The 18,262-nt window shown below is 44.4% G+C and overlaps 1 protein-coding gene across 8 annotated transcripts in view; it reads left to right on the top strand.

Annotated features, from left to right (window-relative positions):
- The window catches only part of DOCK9 (dedicator of cytokinesis 9), a 290,025-nt gene that overhangs the window by 142,491 nt on the left and 129,272 nt on the right, over nt 1–18,262 (top strand). For all 8 annotated transcript variants that reach the window (XM_068984765.1, XM_068984764.1, XM_068984760.1 and 5 more), the window contains exons 3-4: nt 12,842–12,931; nt 16,374–16,456. In XM_068984765.1, coding sequence (XP_068840866.1) covers nt 12,842–12,931; nt 16,374–16,456 — 173 coding nt within the window. The remainder of the gene's footprint in view (nt 1–12,841; nt 12,932–16,373; nt 16,457–18,262) is intronic.

Raw genomic sequence — 18,262 nt, 5'->3', positions numbered from 1 at the left:
TTGATCTCTGTGTTTACCTAGCACTTCAGACGTCTTCATTTTTCCTCAAGACAGCTTGGTGAGGCAGTAGCTTTTTTTTTCCCCCCACCACGCAGGCAATGTATGGCATGATTTTTGTTAGAAACACTATGCTGTGCTTAGGAAAACTTGTTATCAAGCAGGGAGTTGAGATTACCTACCTAAATAACTAGATGAAATAAAACATACACGCACACACTCACAATATTACCTGCATAAGTGAGTCTAACATCTGATTTTCTCAGGTGGAATGAGAGGTATTGGATGGATCTGGAAGTCCGTCACCGAAGCAGTGTCTTCCCCATATCAGGCCACAATTTCTTTCCTTCTCCTCCTTCCCTCTACCCTGGTGGCTCAGCTGGTAAAGAATCCTCCTGCAATGCAGGAGACCTGGGTTCGATCCCTGGGTTAGGAAGATCCCCTGGAGAAGGGAAAGGCTACCCACTCCAGTGTTATGGCCTGGAGAATTCCATGGACTGTATAGTCCACGGGGTTGCAAAAAGTCAGACATGACTGAGCGGCTTTCCCTTTCCTTCTCTCCCTCTCATTCTCTCTTTCTTTCTCAAATCTTCTTTGCTTTTTAAAAATAATAGGGTTTTTTAGCTCACATTTTAAGTAGGTCTGAGAGAATGATGACACTTCTACAGTGAGTGGAACTGGGTAAGCACAGACCATACGAGTAACAATGAAGAGGAGAAGGATACTTCTATCTGTGTGATTAATGTACATGTCTTAGGTTATTAAACACAACTAACAGGCATTGATAGGGGAAGATTTGAAAGAAGATGAAATCTTTGGACAGTGCAAGCAGGTGGAGGGTTATTTATATTGTATCTCTACTATTCATTGAAAATCATTCTTTATTATAGTTATTTTAAGTATAAGACTTTTTTATTCTCTCCCCAAATAGAAAATAAAATCTCCATGAGAGTGGCAAACTATAGTCACTGGGTTTTTATTATAAATCATAGGGGTTTTTTTTTGATTCACCTTTGCATTTGCGATGTTCCTATGACAGTGTTTTTATCCATGGTAGGCACTTAATATGTCTTGAATAAATGGATGGATTTGGAATCTCAACACTAGCTGCCTTGGAGGTCGTAAAAACCTAGCTCAAGGCGGTGGATGAGGGAGACAGAAGTGGGGGGAAAACATGTCCACACGCAACAACAAAACCCCCAAGTCCTTGAAGAAAATGAAAACCGAGCTTTGGGCCTCAGAATTATCAGATGCCATTTAACATATTACTGAACACACGCATGGGGCTTCCCTGCTGGCTCAGTGGTAAAGAATCCACGTATCAATGCAGGAGACATGAGTTTGATCCCTGGGTCAGGAAGATCCCCTGGAGGAGGGCATGGCAACCCACTCCAGTATTCATGCCTGGAGAATCCCGTGGACAGAGGAGCCTGGCGGGCTACAGTCCATGGCGTCGCAAAGAGTTGGACACAACTTATTGACTAAACAACAAGAGGCACACACTCTGTGGTTCCTGCACCCTGAACGGTCCAGCTGTGTCCACCCCTCTGCCTGGCCGAGCCCAGGTCCTGCTGAGTGTCCTGCCTGGGCCTGAGTGGCCTCGTATCAGCAGCGCCTGGAATATGGGCCTGAAGCCCCTGAGGACGAGTTCAGGGAGCTCCACAAAGTCCCCTGATGGCAGGAGACCTCCAGTCAGGGCTTCCCCGCCTGCTCAGCATTTTATCCGGAAAGCGTAACCTCCGCTCCACTGTGTTTAAGATGGACTCTGCCTGGCACGCCAGGCGTAGAAGTGCTGCCCCAACAGGACCGCTGTGATGACGATGCTCACAGAGGGGTCTGTGTGAGGCTCCCCTTCACGCATGAGTGAGACCTTACGGAGTCACTCACTGAGTGCATGGAGGAGTGTGCCTTCCTAAGGCAAGTCCTAAAGGAACTTTATTGGGATATTGGAATTATATAAATAGTGGGCATGTTTTAACTGGACGCGTATTCACTATTTGGGCTTCCCTGGTGGCTCAGTGGCATAGAGTCCACCTGCCAAGCAGGAAATGTGGGTTTGATCCCTTTGATCTCAAAGACTCGGACTTGACTGAGCAACTAAACAACAACATATTCACTATTCACTATACTAGGTGTTTGCACAAAGGTAGGGTCTTTTAAACAACTAAAATTGTGTTCTAAAGAAGACACAGACAACTAGAAAATAAAAGAACTTACTCTTGCCCACTCCTTCCTCAAGGCTTTGTTACTGAATGGAATGCTAGGTGCTCTAGGCACCAGGATGGGCTTCCCTTGTGGTTCAGCCGGTAAAGAATCTCCCTGCAATGTGGAAGACCTGGGATTGATCCCTAGATTGGGAAGATCCCCTGGAGAAGGAAACGGCTACTCACTGCAGTATTCTGGCCTGGAGAATTCCAATTGGACACAACTGAGCGACTTCCACTTTCACATTTCACTTCACTAGGCACCAAGGTAGGGGTAAGACCTGAGATAAAGTCATCTGGTTCTAGATTTTAGCCCCAGTCTGTCTGTTAGTAATTTGGGTATTTTGGTAAGTGAGAAACCGTCCTAAAATTCCCTTTTCTTAACCTGAAATTCAGAGGGTACATTTGCCCTAAAATCTGGGTTCTCATTAGATGTATGAGAATCCATAGAGGTAGCACCGTTCATGGAAGCTCTCTGTACACCCTGACCAGTGTCCTCCAGGCGGCACAGAGGGGGTTGAGTGACCTGGGTGTTTATCAGCGCGTGCTTCCTCTCTGCTAGTAGCATCGTTTTGTTTTTGAGGGTGGCAGTTTTTAGTTGCAAAGTCATACGATGTGGAGAGCAGGCTGAGCCCCTTATTCATGGGGAAGCTGGCCCTGCCACTCGTTCCCTGAGTGGCTACCTGGCTGCTCCTGGTCTTCTGGGCACCCTCTGTCTCTCCATCCTCACCTGGGCAGTGATACTTAAGAAGTGATTAAAAACCAGCCTCTTTGTTTAATACCAACCCCCCACTCTCTAAAAACTGAGCTTAATTGACGAGTCCAGTCACTAAGTATTCTGGACACTTAGTTAGAATTTACTGCCCTTGAATAAGCTGTTATGTCATGTATAATCTGAGGGGGTGGGTTGCAAGGTAGCGGAATGGAATTTTTATGACTCTCAAAGGTCTGCTGACATTTCTAAGTGTACATATATGACACTTTAGGAAACAGAACATTATGCAGTGACAGAGCTCCTTGATGTCTCACCAGTTGTTAAGACAGTGTCTCCTTTGGAGCCTCAAGTGATCTTTCTTTTTTTAAAAAAATTCTTTATTTTCGGCCGCGCGGGGTCATCGTTGCCCTGCACAGTCTTTCTCTAATTGTGGCGAGCGGGGGCTACTCCTGTTGCAGAGCACGGGCTTCAGGAGTCACAGCTCTAGGAGCACAGGCTCAGCAGTCGCGGCACGTGGGCTTCGTTGCTCCAGGCACGTGGGCTCTTCCCAGACCAGCGATTGAACCCGTGCAGATTCTTATCCACTGTACCACCAAGGGAGTCCACCTCAGGTGATCTTCAACTAAACAAGGCAGCCTTTGTTTAAAAGTCCCGATGACCCATTCACCCAGACGTTTATGTTATTAAAGGTGTTGGAGAAGCGAAGATGACCAGCACAGTCTGCGGTGCTTGAGTCTGGTAGGCGATACAGCAAGGTTTTTTGAGTCATTTCAGCAGAATCGCTTGCTGTGTGCTGCAGGAGGTGGGAGTGAGCCACTCCACCAGCCAGGCAGAGGGGGCCAGTGCCTTAGGGAGTGAGAAGTAGCTTGTCTGCTGGAGGTTGGAAGAAGGGCAGGAGGAGAGTCCAGGAAAGTCAGTACCACTGGTCATCAAAGGTCTTAGGTCACGCTGAACAGTCTGCTGTTTATTCTGATAGCAGTGAGGGGGTCACTGAAAGAATTTAAGCTGAGACATTGATGCTATGGATGAGAGTTTTAGAAAGATGACTGACATCTGTGCAGAGGGGTGGCGGAGGGAAGGCAGGCCTACCCGTCAGGGAGGGTGCACACTGAGGGTCACACAGTTCAGTTCAGTTTAGTTCAGTCGCTCAGTCGTGTCCGACTCTTTGCAACCCCATGAATCGCAGCATGCCAGGCCTCCCTGTCCATCACCAACTCCTGGAGTCCCCCCAGACTCGCGTCCATCGAGTCAGTGATGCCATTCAGCCATTTCATCCTCTGTCGTCCCCTTCTTCTCCTGCCCCCAATCCCTCCCAGCATCAAAGTCTTTTCCAATGAGTCAACTCTTCGTGTGAGGTGGCCAAAGTACTGGAGTTTCAGCTTTAGCATCATTCCTTCCAAAGAAATCCCAGGGCTGATCTCCTTCAGAATGGACTGGTTGGATCTCCTTGCAGTCCAAGGGACTCTCAAGAGTCTTCTCCAACACCACAGTTCAAAAGCATCAATTCTTTGGCGCTCAGCCTTCTTCACAGTCCAACTCTCACATCCATACATGACCACAGGAAAAACCATAGCCTTGACTAGATGGACCTTAGTCGGCAAAGTAATGTCTCTGCTTTTGAATATACTATCTAGGTTGGTCATAACTTTTCTTCCAAGGAGTAAGCGTCTTTTAATTTCATGGCTGCAGTCACCATCTGCAGTGATTTTGGAGCCCAAAAAAATAAAGTCTGCCACTGTTTCCACTGTTTCCCCATCTATTTCCCATGAAGTGATGGGACCGGATGCCATGATCTTCGTTTTCTGAATGTTGAGCTTTAAGCCAACTTTTTCACTCTCCTCTTTTACTTTCATCAAGAAGCTTTTTAGTTCCTCTTCACTTTTTGCCATAAGGGTGGTGTCATCTGCATATCTGAGGTTATTGATATTTCTCCCTGCAGTCTTGATTCCAGCTTGTGTTTCTTCCAGTCCAGCGTTTCTTATGATGTACTCTGCATATAAGTTAAATAAGCAGGGTGACAATATACGGCCTTGACGTACTCCTTTTCCTATTTGGAACCAGTTTGTTGTTACACAAGAGCCCCCTAAATTGTGTGTTGTCATGGCAATGGACAAGGAAAGTCCTTGAAGCCACAAGGTGACACTGTGAGGGAACAGAGACCATTAAAAGATAGAAGCTAGGGGACCATGCAGGGGCTGGTAAAGAGGAGCTGTCAGAGGCAGAGAGATGTCCACTTCTCTGTCCATATCAGGCTTGTCCTTGTGATGTTTTAATTCATTTCTTGGGCGTTTTGTTGTTGTTTGTTTGTTTGTTTTTGATGTGGGTCATTTTAAAAGCCTTTATTGGATCTGTTATAATATTGCTTCTGTTTTTTGTTTTGATTTTTTGGCTGTGAGGCATGTGGAATCTTATTTCCCCGACCAGGGATTGAACCCACATCCCTTGGCCTGGAAGGTGGAGTCTAACCCTGGACCACCAGGGAAGTCCTGGGAATTTGTCTTTTTTGTTTGTTTGTTTAAATCCCTTTAGAAACCTAAATGGAAATCTTTCTCCGGACTCTTGTCTGGTCCCAATGCTTTGTTTGTTTCCTTGATTATTAGTGAATTAAACACTGAAAATCCTCAGGAAAGTGCCTCCCTAGAAATGGACTTGTCTGATCTTCATGGAACACTGTGGGTCAGTGGCCAAGCCATGATCTCCCCAGTGAGATGTGGGGAACGCCCTGGGTGAATTTCAGTTTCCAGCCTAGCTTGGGACTGAATCCTCTCGAAAGCGAGTCATCTGCTCTGAAACAAATGCCTCTGCCCAGATATCTGGAAAGGTTCCATTACTGCTGTGCCCAGTAAGTGGCAGCGAAGTCCCCAGCCTCATCCAAAGGGAGGTCTAACACCGTGCTGGATTCGCAGCGTTGTAGTGCACTAACAGACGGTTTCAAGGGGGCATTTCCAGCAGATTCGCAGGGGCCCAGAGATGAAAGGAAGTAGGTATTGGGCGCTGTCTCTCTAGCAGGGGATAGTTGAAAATCCATTTGGCCCAGCTGACCACAGTAGAAATTCAACCCAGGGCTTAACTCTTTAGCGAGGGAGAGAGGCTGGGCCCCAGTGAAGCCCGCCTGGGAACTCAGCCCTCCTGGGCTTTCGTTTCTCACACACCCACTTGCCTCCCTTCACAGAGCCCTGGCCTCTCCCACCCCCACTCCAAGGGTGCCTTGCTCCTGGTAGACCAGAGTACTCGTTCTCTGGCAAATGCATATGAAGGGCTAGCTCTGCTAAGAAAATGAAAACAAACTTAATAATAAACACAAGTACAGGTGCTTCCCAGGTGGCTAGTGGTAAAGAACATGCCTGCCGATGCAGGAGATGTAAAAGACACGAGTTCAGTCCCTGGGTCGGAAAGATCCCCTGGAGGAGGAAATGGCAACCCACTCCAGTATTCTTGCCTGGAGAATCCCATGGACAGAGGGGCCTGGTGGGCTACAGACCACGGGGTCGCAAAGAGTCAACTGGACATGACTTAGTGACTTATCTCACACACACAGACACGCAGTTGCTTCATCTGGGATTACAGACAGGAGAGGTTGCCTGCTGAAATAGTCCACGTCTTAGCCTGGGGGTGGGTTGGAGCTGACAGTTCTTGAGGCCTGGTGAGCTGGACTGTCCAGCAGGTGGTCAGAGTGGGCCCAGGGCCCTCTGCTCTGACTTTAGGCTGTCCCCAGGCCCCAAGATCCATCTTAAAGACAGTGGAAGCCTAGGTATTCCCTTCTGTCTCTCTGCCCTGCAGCCATACCTGCTGACTGGTTGCCAGGGAGGACCCTCTGCACCTCTTCTAACTGTCTCATCCGGTGCACTAGGGCCCCACCTTCCTTTGAGGCTGTTCTGCTCAGGACACCCGAGGAGCCGGCTCTGAGCCCCACACTCCCTCCTGGGCTGCCAGTGGTGTTTGTTTTTCTCTCTCAGGGCGGACACTCCCAGCCCTGTGCTCCTTTGAACCAAGAGATGGGGAGAGTCTTTGTGGATCTGCACAGCTGGCTCGGGTTCCAGCCCACCCACTTCTCTGGGATCTTGTCTCCAGCTCATTGTTCCTGTGTCCCAGGGGGAGGGTGGGTCTTTTGTTTCAGTGTCTTAATTGAAGTCCTATAAAATAATGATATTTTAAACACCCAAGAGATATGCCTACTTCCCACCAGGAATGAAGAGGGTTGTTTAATGCCCATTGTAAAACAATTAATTAAAAAATCTGACATGCTATGAATTGAGAGGATTAGAAAAATAAAGAAATGATGATACAAAAGAACATCTTTGTTAATACTAACAGCCTGTATTTAAGTCAACACAGTGAATCTCCCCTCCTTGTAATACAATTCCTTTCATAAAAACACATTAAAACTATTCCTTTAAGAAAATAAGTGGGATAATCAAAAGATATTCATCTTGTTTATGGACATTTTTTAAGTTTTTAGTTTCTCAAAGAGCAATTCGTCATGCTCAGATAATAAATCATTTGTGGAGAGAGAGACTTAGAATTCCATGGAACTGTGGAGTTTTTAAACCACAAAGGAAACCTGGAGATCCTAGAAAACCTTGGATGTGGAAGGTTAAAACTTTCCTCCAAGACCATACAGCTAATTAGAGGCAGAGCTCAGATGAGAACTCAGGTTTCCTGGCCCTCAAGTCCAACCTCTTTCCAAGATCACTTCTCAAATTCTTCCATAGGAAGTTTAATTAAATTATGCGCCTCACATTGCTTGCGGTTTGAAACATGAGTGCCTTGGTATCCCAGCTTCAGTGGGGTCAGGGTAGCATGTTAGACCGCACTGGTGGAGGAAAGACGGAGCCCTAGCCAGGTTGGGGGCAGGAAATTCATTAGTAAGAGGGATTCCAAGTTGAAGCTAAAGAAACAGGGCCGTGGCAGGCCATCAGGGGAGAGCAGTGAGTGGTAGGAAGAGGAGTGGAAGATGCCAGGAAGCCTGGGCTGGGGCCCAGGGGTGGAGACATGGTACCCTTCAGGGGCCCTGCTTCCTTGGGCTAAGCTTCCCACTTTCCATATGTGGCTCATAGCTATTCAAGTGACCTGTTTTTGGAGGGAATCATTTCAGCCAAGAGGAAAAAGAAGTTTATAAAATAGAAAAGTCTCTATTTGAAATTTGGCCTTCCAAACTAGATGTGGCTGTAGTCGCAAAATGTAACCTTCCTATTGGGGTCTGAGGGTGCCTCTGCATTTTATCATTTCACTCCATTAAAAAAAAGTTCAGGGACTTCCCTGTTGGTCCAGAGGTTAAGACTTAACCCTCCAGCACAGGCAGTGCGAGTTCGATTCCTGGTCAAGGAGCTAAGGAACCTACCTGTCTTATGGCCCCAAAACTGACACATAAAAGTATTGTAAAGGTTTCAATAAAGACTTAAGAAAATACTGCTTTAAAAAAATCTAATAAAGCCAATAAAGGCTCTTAGGTGTTCATGCATCACTACGTAAGTCCTTTGGAAGAGAACTTCACCTTTTCCTCCTCCTTTGGCAGTCCTAGTTAAGTTTCCTTTTTAATTAATCTTAAAATTTTGTGAAAGCTCTCGTAAGACTCATGCCCATACTTGGCCAAGGTGATTAAGGATTTCTGTGCTTCAAGCACTGCCCAGATTTAACCTAAGTAACAGTATCGACTGGAAATGATTTAATCTATTATAGTAGCTGGAAGAAGACTTTTTTTTTTAAATTGTATTTTGTGCTCTTAGATTTATATCCCAAAGGTTGTCTGAAATGCTATGTTTAGGTTCAATTTTCAGATCTTATCACACTTCATAGTGGGTAATTTTTTTTCTCCCTACCCCTTGCACAAAAAAGACTTGTAGCTTTTTCAGTAGGAAAAGGGGCCACCTGTGGCTTTCCAGGTGGTGCTAGTGATAAAGAACCACCCCTGCCAATGCAAGAGACATAAGAGACATGAGTTCGATCCTTGGGTGGGGAAGATCCCCTGAAGGAGGAAATGGCAACCCACTCTGGTATTCTTGCCTGGAGAACCCCATGGGACGGAGGAGCCTGGCGGGCTACAGTCCATGGAGTCACAAAAGAGTCGGACGTGACCTAAGCAACTTAGCACACAGGCACCCCTTGTACATTGACTTTTTAGTAGAGTGGAAATGATTTATTTCCAAACAAAGGAATGAGACTAACGCTCTTTAAATGTCCACCTTGGTGTTGATTTATATAAAGTGGCTGCAGACCTGTTTTTTAGCAGGAATATGATTTTAATGAGTGGGAAAGAATACCACAGCAATGAAAAAGAGATCTTAGCTCATTTCTGAGATGAATTTTAGTCTTCATGGGTAGAAATCAGATATTGATTTGGAATCTGTTAGATAAATGAAACTACAGAAATTTAATGTGGATCGATTTGACATGCAAGAGACTATTACCTGAATGTGACTTTTAATACATAAAATATATGGAGAAATTAAAATAGAGCATTCACTTACTTATGCGACGGGCTTCCCTTGTCAATTCCCATAATGGACCAGAGGACTTTTTGAAATAATAGGGAGGAAAGCTGCAAGTAATGGATGACTATTGGTAGGCTCCTATTTCTATCTCCATTGACTGTTTTATCCATTCATTTCTTGAAACATTTATTGAGTACTTAGCAGATAGAAGGATATGTCTTCTGCCCTCAAAGGAACCCAGAGTCTGGATGGAAGGGGAAAAAAGGACATGTGTCTGCAGAAGGGTTTTGGATAATGGAGTCAGAGATTGACGACCTATCAGAGCTCAGTTGACGAGCTATTGACCACCCCCAAGGTGTGATTTATAAGGTCACCAAGGTCTGGGTTCAGATCTCGACTTTCAAAGCCTGGAGACTGGGTTTTGGCTGGTATGACCAGAGTTGTTTGGGCTCAGTTAGCTTGTAGCAGCTAACTCTGTGAGAGAACAAACCAGAATACCGTTTGATACTGTGCACTGAGAACTAGTAGGCTTCCCTAGTAGCTCAGCTGGTAAAGAATCTGCCTGCACTGCTGGAGACCTGGGTTCGATCCCTAGGTTGGAAGATCCCCTGGGGAAGGGAACAGCTACCCACTCCAGTATTCTGGCCTGGAGAATTCGGTGGACTATATATAGTCCATGGGGTTGAAAAGAGTGACTGAGAGTCAATCTTCTTGGCGTTCTCTTCTCCTCCCTGTTGGATTTAGACTCTGCTACCCTTTCCGCTCATTCCAGCCTGTGATTTTGTGTTCTTCTTTCCTACACCTTTCTGGTATGGTGGGTGGTTAGAAACACATGGTTGATTGGTTTAATTATGCCCAATGCTTTCTTGTCTGCTAAAGGTCAAGTCTGTCTCTAATGATTAAAGTTTCTTTCTTTTTAGAATGAGAGCATAATGTCACTTTGATCCACAATAATAATTTTTTTAAAAAAGGTTCATTTACTATTTCTCACCTTTAAGAAGTATTTGGATAAGTGTCACATAATTAAAGTTTCTTGAGTTGTTAATTCCACCAGGAAAATTCTATAGTAAATTTTCTTTCTTCCTGATGTTGTGATGGGGATTGAGCCAGAAATAACCCTAAAAGTCCTATTTCTTGACCTGAGTTATTTCATGAACATTTTAAAAGTGTGATAATTAATTTTTTAAAAATCTTGAGAGAACCAAATAAATCAAGATAAGGACACAGTAAGTGAGGATGTAGAATATGTCCTCCTTTGAACTGTGTGTAATTTCTTTATTATACCTGATTCTTAGCACTTTTGACAATCTCTTGTATTGTGTGACTTTGAAGCTTTTGGAATAGATTATGCCTCCAGTGCTTACTGTCACTCATCTCTGTGGCCTTTCATGGAACCAGGTGTATAATAAGGGTCACTGTGACTTTCACGATGAAACCAAGGGCCAGGGTGTTGAAAGCCCTCCTGGAGGAGGCTGAATAAATCAACAATTCACCTGTAAGGACTTAGGTAGAGAACAGAGTTCCTCGCTTCTCTTCCTTTAGCCTGCTGCTGCTGCTGCTGCTAAGTTGCTTCAGTCATGTCTGACTCTGTGTGACCCCATAGACGGCAGCCTACCAGGCTCCCCCGTCCCTGGGATTCTCCAGGCAAGAACACTGGAGTGGGTTGCCATTTCCTTCTCCAGTGCATGAAAGTGAAAAGTGAAGTCGCTCGGTCGTGTCGGACTCTTAGCGACCCCATGGACTGCAGCCCACCAGACTCCTCCGTCCATGGGATTTTCCATGCAAAAGTACTGGAGTGGGGTGCCATTGCTAAAAGAGGCTTATTCTAAAAGTTGGATTTGATTATTTTCAAAGATGGACACAATGCAAGTAAAGAGTGAATACAGGTGAAGTGGACACCACAGGGGGAAAACATAGGCAAGAAATAAGATTCTTAAAAAAATGTATGCCCTTTATACCCTGAGAAAACCGTGGTTGAAAAAGACATTTGTACCCCAATGTTCATTGCAGCACTATTTACAGTAGCTATGGCGGATGGAAGAAGCCTAGATGTCCATCAACTAATGAATGGATAAAGAAGCTGCGGTACATATATGCAATGGAATATTGCTCAGCCATAAAAAGGAACACATTTGAGTCAGTTTTAATGAGGTAGATGAACCTAGAGCCTATTATATAGAGTGAAGTAAGTTAGAAAGAGAAAAAGATCATATTTTAAAGCATATATATGGAATTTAGAAAAATGGTACTGATGAACCTATTTGCAGGATAGTAATGGAGATACAGACATAGAGAACAGATTTGTGGACATGGTGGGAAGGAGAGGGTTGGACAAATTGAGAAAGTAGCATGGAAACATACACAGTACCATATGTAAAATAGATAGCAATGGGAATTTGCTCTGTGACTCTGGGAACTAGCCTGGAGGGGTGGGATGGGGTGGGAGGTGGGAGGGAGTTTCAAGAGGGAGGGAACATGTGTATACGTGTGGCCGGCTTATGTTGGTGTATAGCAGAAACCAACATAATATTGTAAAGAGTTATCCTTCAATTAAAAATAAAGTTTTAAACAATGTATACCCTGGAGTTCTTCCCCTGGGCTGGATTTTACTCGAAGTTTTTACAGATTTTACTCGAAGTTTCCTCTAGCCTTAGAAAGAAGAGAAACAGCTGGACAGAGGCTGGGCAATCCCAGCTTAGTAATTAGCCCAAAGATGGATTCTGTCAACACGACGGTTTCACATGTGCTGTTTTTATAGCTCTGATCTGTTAATAGTAACCCAAGAATTACAGTCGATGGGAGAAAAAAAAAATCTAGAACATTTCTTTCTGAAACCCAAGGCCTGGTTATCTCATACTGACACTACAGTCCCTTCCAAACAGCATTAATTAGGGTAGATTAATTAGGTAGATTTGCTGCCTAAAGTCATGAGACTTTTTATTCTTTATGCATTTAAGCCTCATGACACAAGAGCAGTTCCAAGTTATAGGAGGGAAGGTAGTGTTCACAAGTCACAGATTCAGTCAACAAACATGGATTAAGGACCTGCCACGTGTCCCGCTGGGGATGTGGCAGTAAATAAGAATGGGTGTAAAAGGCAGGTAAGAGGCGGATGGACAACTATGCGAATGTGTTTAATGGCCCTGAACCTGGACACTTAAAATGATTCAAATGGTAAACGTAATGTCTGACTTACCACGATTTTAAAAAGGCAGTTAAGGCAAGTAAAAGGCAACTAGATCAAGCACGTGGGGTGGGGGAGTGTGAGGGTCTCTGAAAGTGGCCTCTTCCCTGCCTGCAGTGGGTCCTTGGGCCCCGCGGTGCAGAGGAACTTGGGAGCCACTGCCTTCACCGTTTGCACTTTAAGGAGCCAGCCTGGGTCTGGGGTCTGCAGTTCCTGACCTGAGGCGGAAGGGGAAGGGCCCGCTGCCCCGAGAGGCTGGCGCCTTTCCGTCTCCACTCATCAAGTCTCGTCCTGGTGCTCTCCTTCACAGACAGCCCTCCTGAGACGACAGGACCGGTACCAGCGCTCCACCGTGCCCCCCAACGCACAGCAGGACGCCCAGAGCCTATTCGTGACAGAGGTAATGTGCTGCTTCTACACTAGTTCATGTGTTAATTAAGTGATTTTTCTCTAGCGCCGCCTCCCCCTTTAAAAATTTCAGTGGTATTTTCAAGACAGTGTCAGAGAAAGACAGTTACATTTTTATCATGGCCATTAAAATAGTCAACAGACTAAAGTGCAGTTTTCCGAGTCTGAAACATGGACAGAAATGTCAACAGGGGTCCATCTGATGACAAAACACAAATTTGATAGAACTTATTTCATAGGCTTAAAAATAGAGTAACTTGTAAGTGGACACCTGGCAGACATTGTTATTCTTTTCAAGGGAGACTCAGCACATGCATTTATGTATTTGTTGACTTCATATATGTTTGTACATGTAACTTTTTATTGATACTAGTTCAGTATTCATGAAGTGGCAGGTAATAATGAGTATAACTATCCTTTATCAATATATGATCATTATTACTTTTGTTTGATCATACAGGTAATGACTCTTTTGTTAAGGAGGAAAGAGAAATTATTACTGCATCGAGATTGCCTTCTTTTTCTTTCTGGGGTTTGTTTCTTCCTCCAGGTGCCTTTAGATGGGATGGATGAATTAGGTGTTTTAACCTTGTTTCTTGAAGTGCTCCTTCAGTTAAAAAAAACAGTGAATTTTTATCCCCATTCTTCTAGTTGATGTTTAGAAGCTAACCATGCCATCAATAAATTTGCCTGCTACAAAGAAGCTACGCTATTGTAAGTGAAGGCCAATTACAATAACAACATTTAGATTCCATGGATTGTTAAAGATTTTTTTTTTTTTTTTGATGTGGGCCATTTTTAAATAGCTTGCTTATTTTGGACTGAGCTGGGTCTTCGTTGCTTCAAGGGCTTTTCTGCCGTTACAGTGAACGGGGGCCACTTTTTGTTGCAGTGGCTTCTCCTGTTGCAGAGAACGGGCTCTAGAGCACAGTCTCAGAAGTTGTGGCACGTGGGCTTGGTTGCTCCAAGGCACGTGGGATCTTCCTGGATCAGGGATCGAACCCGTGTCTCCTGCATTGGCAGGTGGATTCTTCACCACTGAGCCACCAGCGAAGCCCGCCGTTGGGATTTTTGAAAAAACTGAACATGTGGTTAAATTGTCTGAAGTATGTTCTCTTATCGTTCTGAAAAGGTAACTTCTTGCCTTATCTCCTTTGCTGCTCTTCTCGTAACACTGATGCAAGACAAATGCAGTCTGATATGTTTACATCATCTCAAATGTTTGTTTTAAAACAGGACACAGGCACACCGTCCTGCAGCCTGTTTTGATAAAGAAAGTCACATTGTGGCACAGCCACGCCCCTCGCTCACAGATGCCTGTGACTGCTTGACGTCACTGCTCAGACTCGATGGTTGCGACAATGTGTCCCTCAGAGCCGAAAACATTCACTATCTTGCCTTCTGCAGAAAACGTTTGCTGATCCTTGTTTTAAGGCATATCATAAAACTTAATTACTAATTCAACTCTCCCAGTTTCTTAAAAAATAGGATTTTTGAAGGACGCCTCTCCATCAGAGTTCTTTCATCGCTGCAGTTTGAGCAATAGCGACTTCTGTGTGCAGGGGCCAGCACAGCCCCACCCTCTTGGGCCCCTTCCACCAGGGTGGAGTGCCCCAGCACTTCCTCCCCGTCCTCTTGTCCATGGGAGGATGACCTAATGGCTTAAAAAAAAAAAAACAACACACAAAAAATACCTTTCAGTGTAACTTCAAAATATTATTTGAATTTCATGACTTTGAAAGGTCAGTCATGAAACCAGCCGGTCAGATTCCTGCCTCTTTAGAGATAGTTCTCCAGGTACTGATTTCTGATCGAACCCCTTGTCTTCTGGACTTTCTGCACCCCCAGTCTCGTGGGGGTTGCTTACCTTGTTCTCTGTTCCTGCCTTGGAATTCAGCTTGTGCCTGCCATGTGGGCAGTCAACAATGGCTTATGAAACAAGTGACTCTCTGGCTACTTAACCTGGTTAACTATATTTTTTGCAGTTTCTATCTAATTTTTTTTTTTAATGGTTGCTCCTTGGAAGGAAGCTATGACAAACCTATACAGCATATTAAAATGCAGAGACATCACTTTACCAACAAAGGTCCACATAATCAAGGCTATGGTTTTTCCAGCAGTCATGTATGGATGTGGGCGTTGGACCATAAGGAAAGCTGGGCACGGAAGAATTAATGCCTTAGAATTGTGGTGCTGGAGAAAATCTTGAGAGTCCCTTGGACTGCAAGGAGATCCAACCAGTCAATCCTAAAGGAAATCATTCCTGAATATTCATTGGAAGGACTGATGCTGAAGGTGGAAACTCCGATACTTTGACCACCTGATGTGAAGAACTGGCTCATTGGAAAAGACCCTGATGCTGGGAAAGACTGAAGGCAGGAGGAGAAGGGGACAACAGAGGATGAGATGGTTGGATGGCATAACCCACTCAATGGACATGAGTTTGAGCAAACTCTGGGAGACAGTAAAGGATGGGGAAGCCTGGCATGCTGTAGTCCATGGAGTCGCAAAGAGTCGGCCACAACTTAGTGACTGAACAACAAATAGTTTAAAATATGTAAACTGTAGTTATCTTTCTTATCCATTTTGCCTAAGATATTAAAAATCTGGGCACTCAGGTGTCTGTTCATAAATACACTGATTATGTACAAGTATATACTTATTTGAGCTTCCCTAGTGGCTCAGGGGTAAAGAATCCACCTGCAATGCAGGAGCCGCAGGAGATGTGGGTTTGATCCCTGGGTCAGGAAGATCCCCTGGAGGAAGACGTGCCTACCCACTCCAGTATTCTTGCCTGGAGAATCCCATGGACAGAGGAGCCTGGCGGGCTATAGTCCATGGGGTTCCAAAGAGTCGGATATGACTGAATCGACTTAGCATGCATGCATACGTGAAGAGGTCATGGTGTCACTGTGAACTGGAATCTAAATCTTTCTTCCTAGTTACCTCACACCATCCCTTATAAATAAAATGAGATGCTGAGGGCAAATGTATGTAATACTGACTAATGAGCAAGTTGTAATGTGTTGTAAATACCATGAAAGAGTCTTTAGGGTCACATTTTTCATTTACTTTCATGTTCTCATAGAGGCCACATGACTTCTTAGGAACCTATTGGGTTTAAGTCAGAAGCAACATGTTGTTATGTAAATGGAGGAGGTGAGGTTTGTCTCCTTGTAACCTCTGCTCCTGGACCACGAATGATAGTGACTTTAATGACCCCTCTCCCAAGTGTAATGTTTCGGTGGGTCTTAAGCTTCAAGGAACCTCTGTCTGTGGTGGAATTTCAGGCATGAGAGGGTTGAGAGGAAAGAACTATTTTGATGTTGGTGTGGGTGTGCATTCATAAACTTTCCCAAATGTTCTCCAGAAGTCATCACATGTCTTTTTCCTTTTTCGCTTACTCTTGCTATTTTTTCTGCTCCTCCCAATAGTGCATCAAAACCTATAACTCTGACTGGCATCTTGTGAACTATAAATATGAAGATTACTCAGGAGAGTTTCGACAGCTTCCAAAGTGAGTACACGAACTGACTGCACAAGATGGGGTTAAACACACAGAGAAAGGTCTTTGTACTTGAAACACCTAGGGAAGTGAGTAACTTCACATGCAATCAGAGTGATCACAGAACGTGTTTCTAGATGGTTTATGTGTATGTGGAGGCTTCCTTGGTAGCTCAGCTGGTGAAGAATCCACCTGCAATGGCAGAGACCCTGGTTCGATTCCTGGGTCAGGAAGATCCCCTGAAGAAGAGATAGGCTACCCACTCCAGTATCCTTGGGCTTTCCAGGTGGCTCAGCTGGTAGAGTCCGCCTGCAATACAGGAAACCTGGGTTCAATCCCTGGGTTGGGAAGATCCCCTGGAGAAGGGAAAGGCTACCCACTCCAGTATCATTGGGCTTTGCAGGTGGCTCAGCTGGTAAAGAGTCTGTCCACAATGTGGGAGAACTGCGTTCGATCCTGGGTTGAGAAGATCCCCTGGAGAAGGGAAAGGCTACCCACTCCAGTATTCTGGGCTGGAGAATTCCATGGACTATATTATATAGTCCATAGGGTGGGAAAGAATTGGACACAACTGAGTGACTTTCACTTTCAATGCTTTTCACTTTTTGTGTGTATGTGGGTTAGCTGTTGTTTACAGGGAATTTGACCATGGAACTTAAACCTAGTACTAGGGGATTGGTCGGTGATAAACTTACGGATGGTTTAATTGTGTTCAGTACCACTCAGGGTACCACTGATAAAACACAAACAGGTGAGGTGTTTTTTTTTGTTTTTGTTTTTAAGTGAGAAATAGGAAACAAAGTAAATATAAGGGTATTGAACTATGTTGGAGTGTGTTTTATCTTAAAAAGAATATTTTGAAGAGACATGAAAAACATTTTATATTGAACAAATTTTATATTTTAAAAAGCACTTTCCCAGACAAATTTCTTCACTTCCTTTAAGGTATTAACTCATTCTGAACTACGCCAAAAGGCAGTGTGTTTAAACTGATAGTTAAAGGGTAGTTAAAGTAAACCAGGTATAGATAGGTCTTGCCTTGAGAGGAGATCTGCTATAAAGTGGCACATCATTAAATGATACAGTTGGCAAATTTTGGTTTATTATGAAAGTTGAAAGCAAACAGTGATGGATTTTGTGTCAAAAGTAACTGTTGCCAATGAAAATTGTACTTGAGACTCTATTAATATATTTTTCTTTGTGTTTGTTGCATCTGTGAGTTTGAACTGTTTTTACTGTTCTCAATGGACCTAGCTGTTTGTTTGTTTTTTTCTGTTTGTGTGGTTCAGCCACTCCTTAAGAGTGTTCAGCCAACTTCCCAGCCTTTTCTTTTAAACCTCGGCTGAGAACACTCCCGTCCAGCATTGTCTTCTCCAGATGGGTCTGCTCCTTGCTTCTATATTTACCCAACACTCATCCTGGCCTTGATTCTTCCCCTTTGATTGAATTCACCTGTGGTTACTGATGGGCTTGTTCATGCTGTTCCCATGACTGAAAGAGAACAGACTGAGGATATAGTATGTTTACTACATGATAATACTGTTGCTGCTGGTGGATTTTACCTCTGAGCATTAATAAAGAGTTTCAATCATGTGATGATGATGAGGAGTTTGTGACAGTGACTTAAGAAGATAGATTCTGTAGTCTGTGGTGTCATCTACTTCCTCTGCCCTCTGTTAGCCTCAGTGTCCTCATCTGTTAAGTGGTCTTAGCACCGGTTCCCACCATCTACAGGACGAAGGGAAGTGCTACATGTGGAGTGCAGCACAGTGCCTGGCATGTAATAGCTGGAACTGTTATTGTTCTCTTTTTATCATT

Source organism: Capricornis sumatraensis, chromosome 12 (genome assembly GCF_032405125.1).
Source record: "Capricornis sumatraensis isolate serow.1 chromosome 12, serow.2, whole genome shotgun sequence".
Lineage (NCBI taxonomy): Eukaryota > Metazoa > Chordata > Mammalia > Artiodactyla > Bovidae > Capricornis > Capricornis sumatraensis.
The sequence above is the reverse complement of the archived record's forward strand: the minus strand, read 5'-3'. Positions and strand labels throughout refer to the sequence as shown.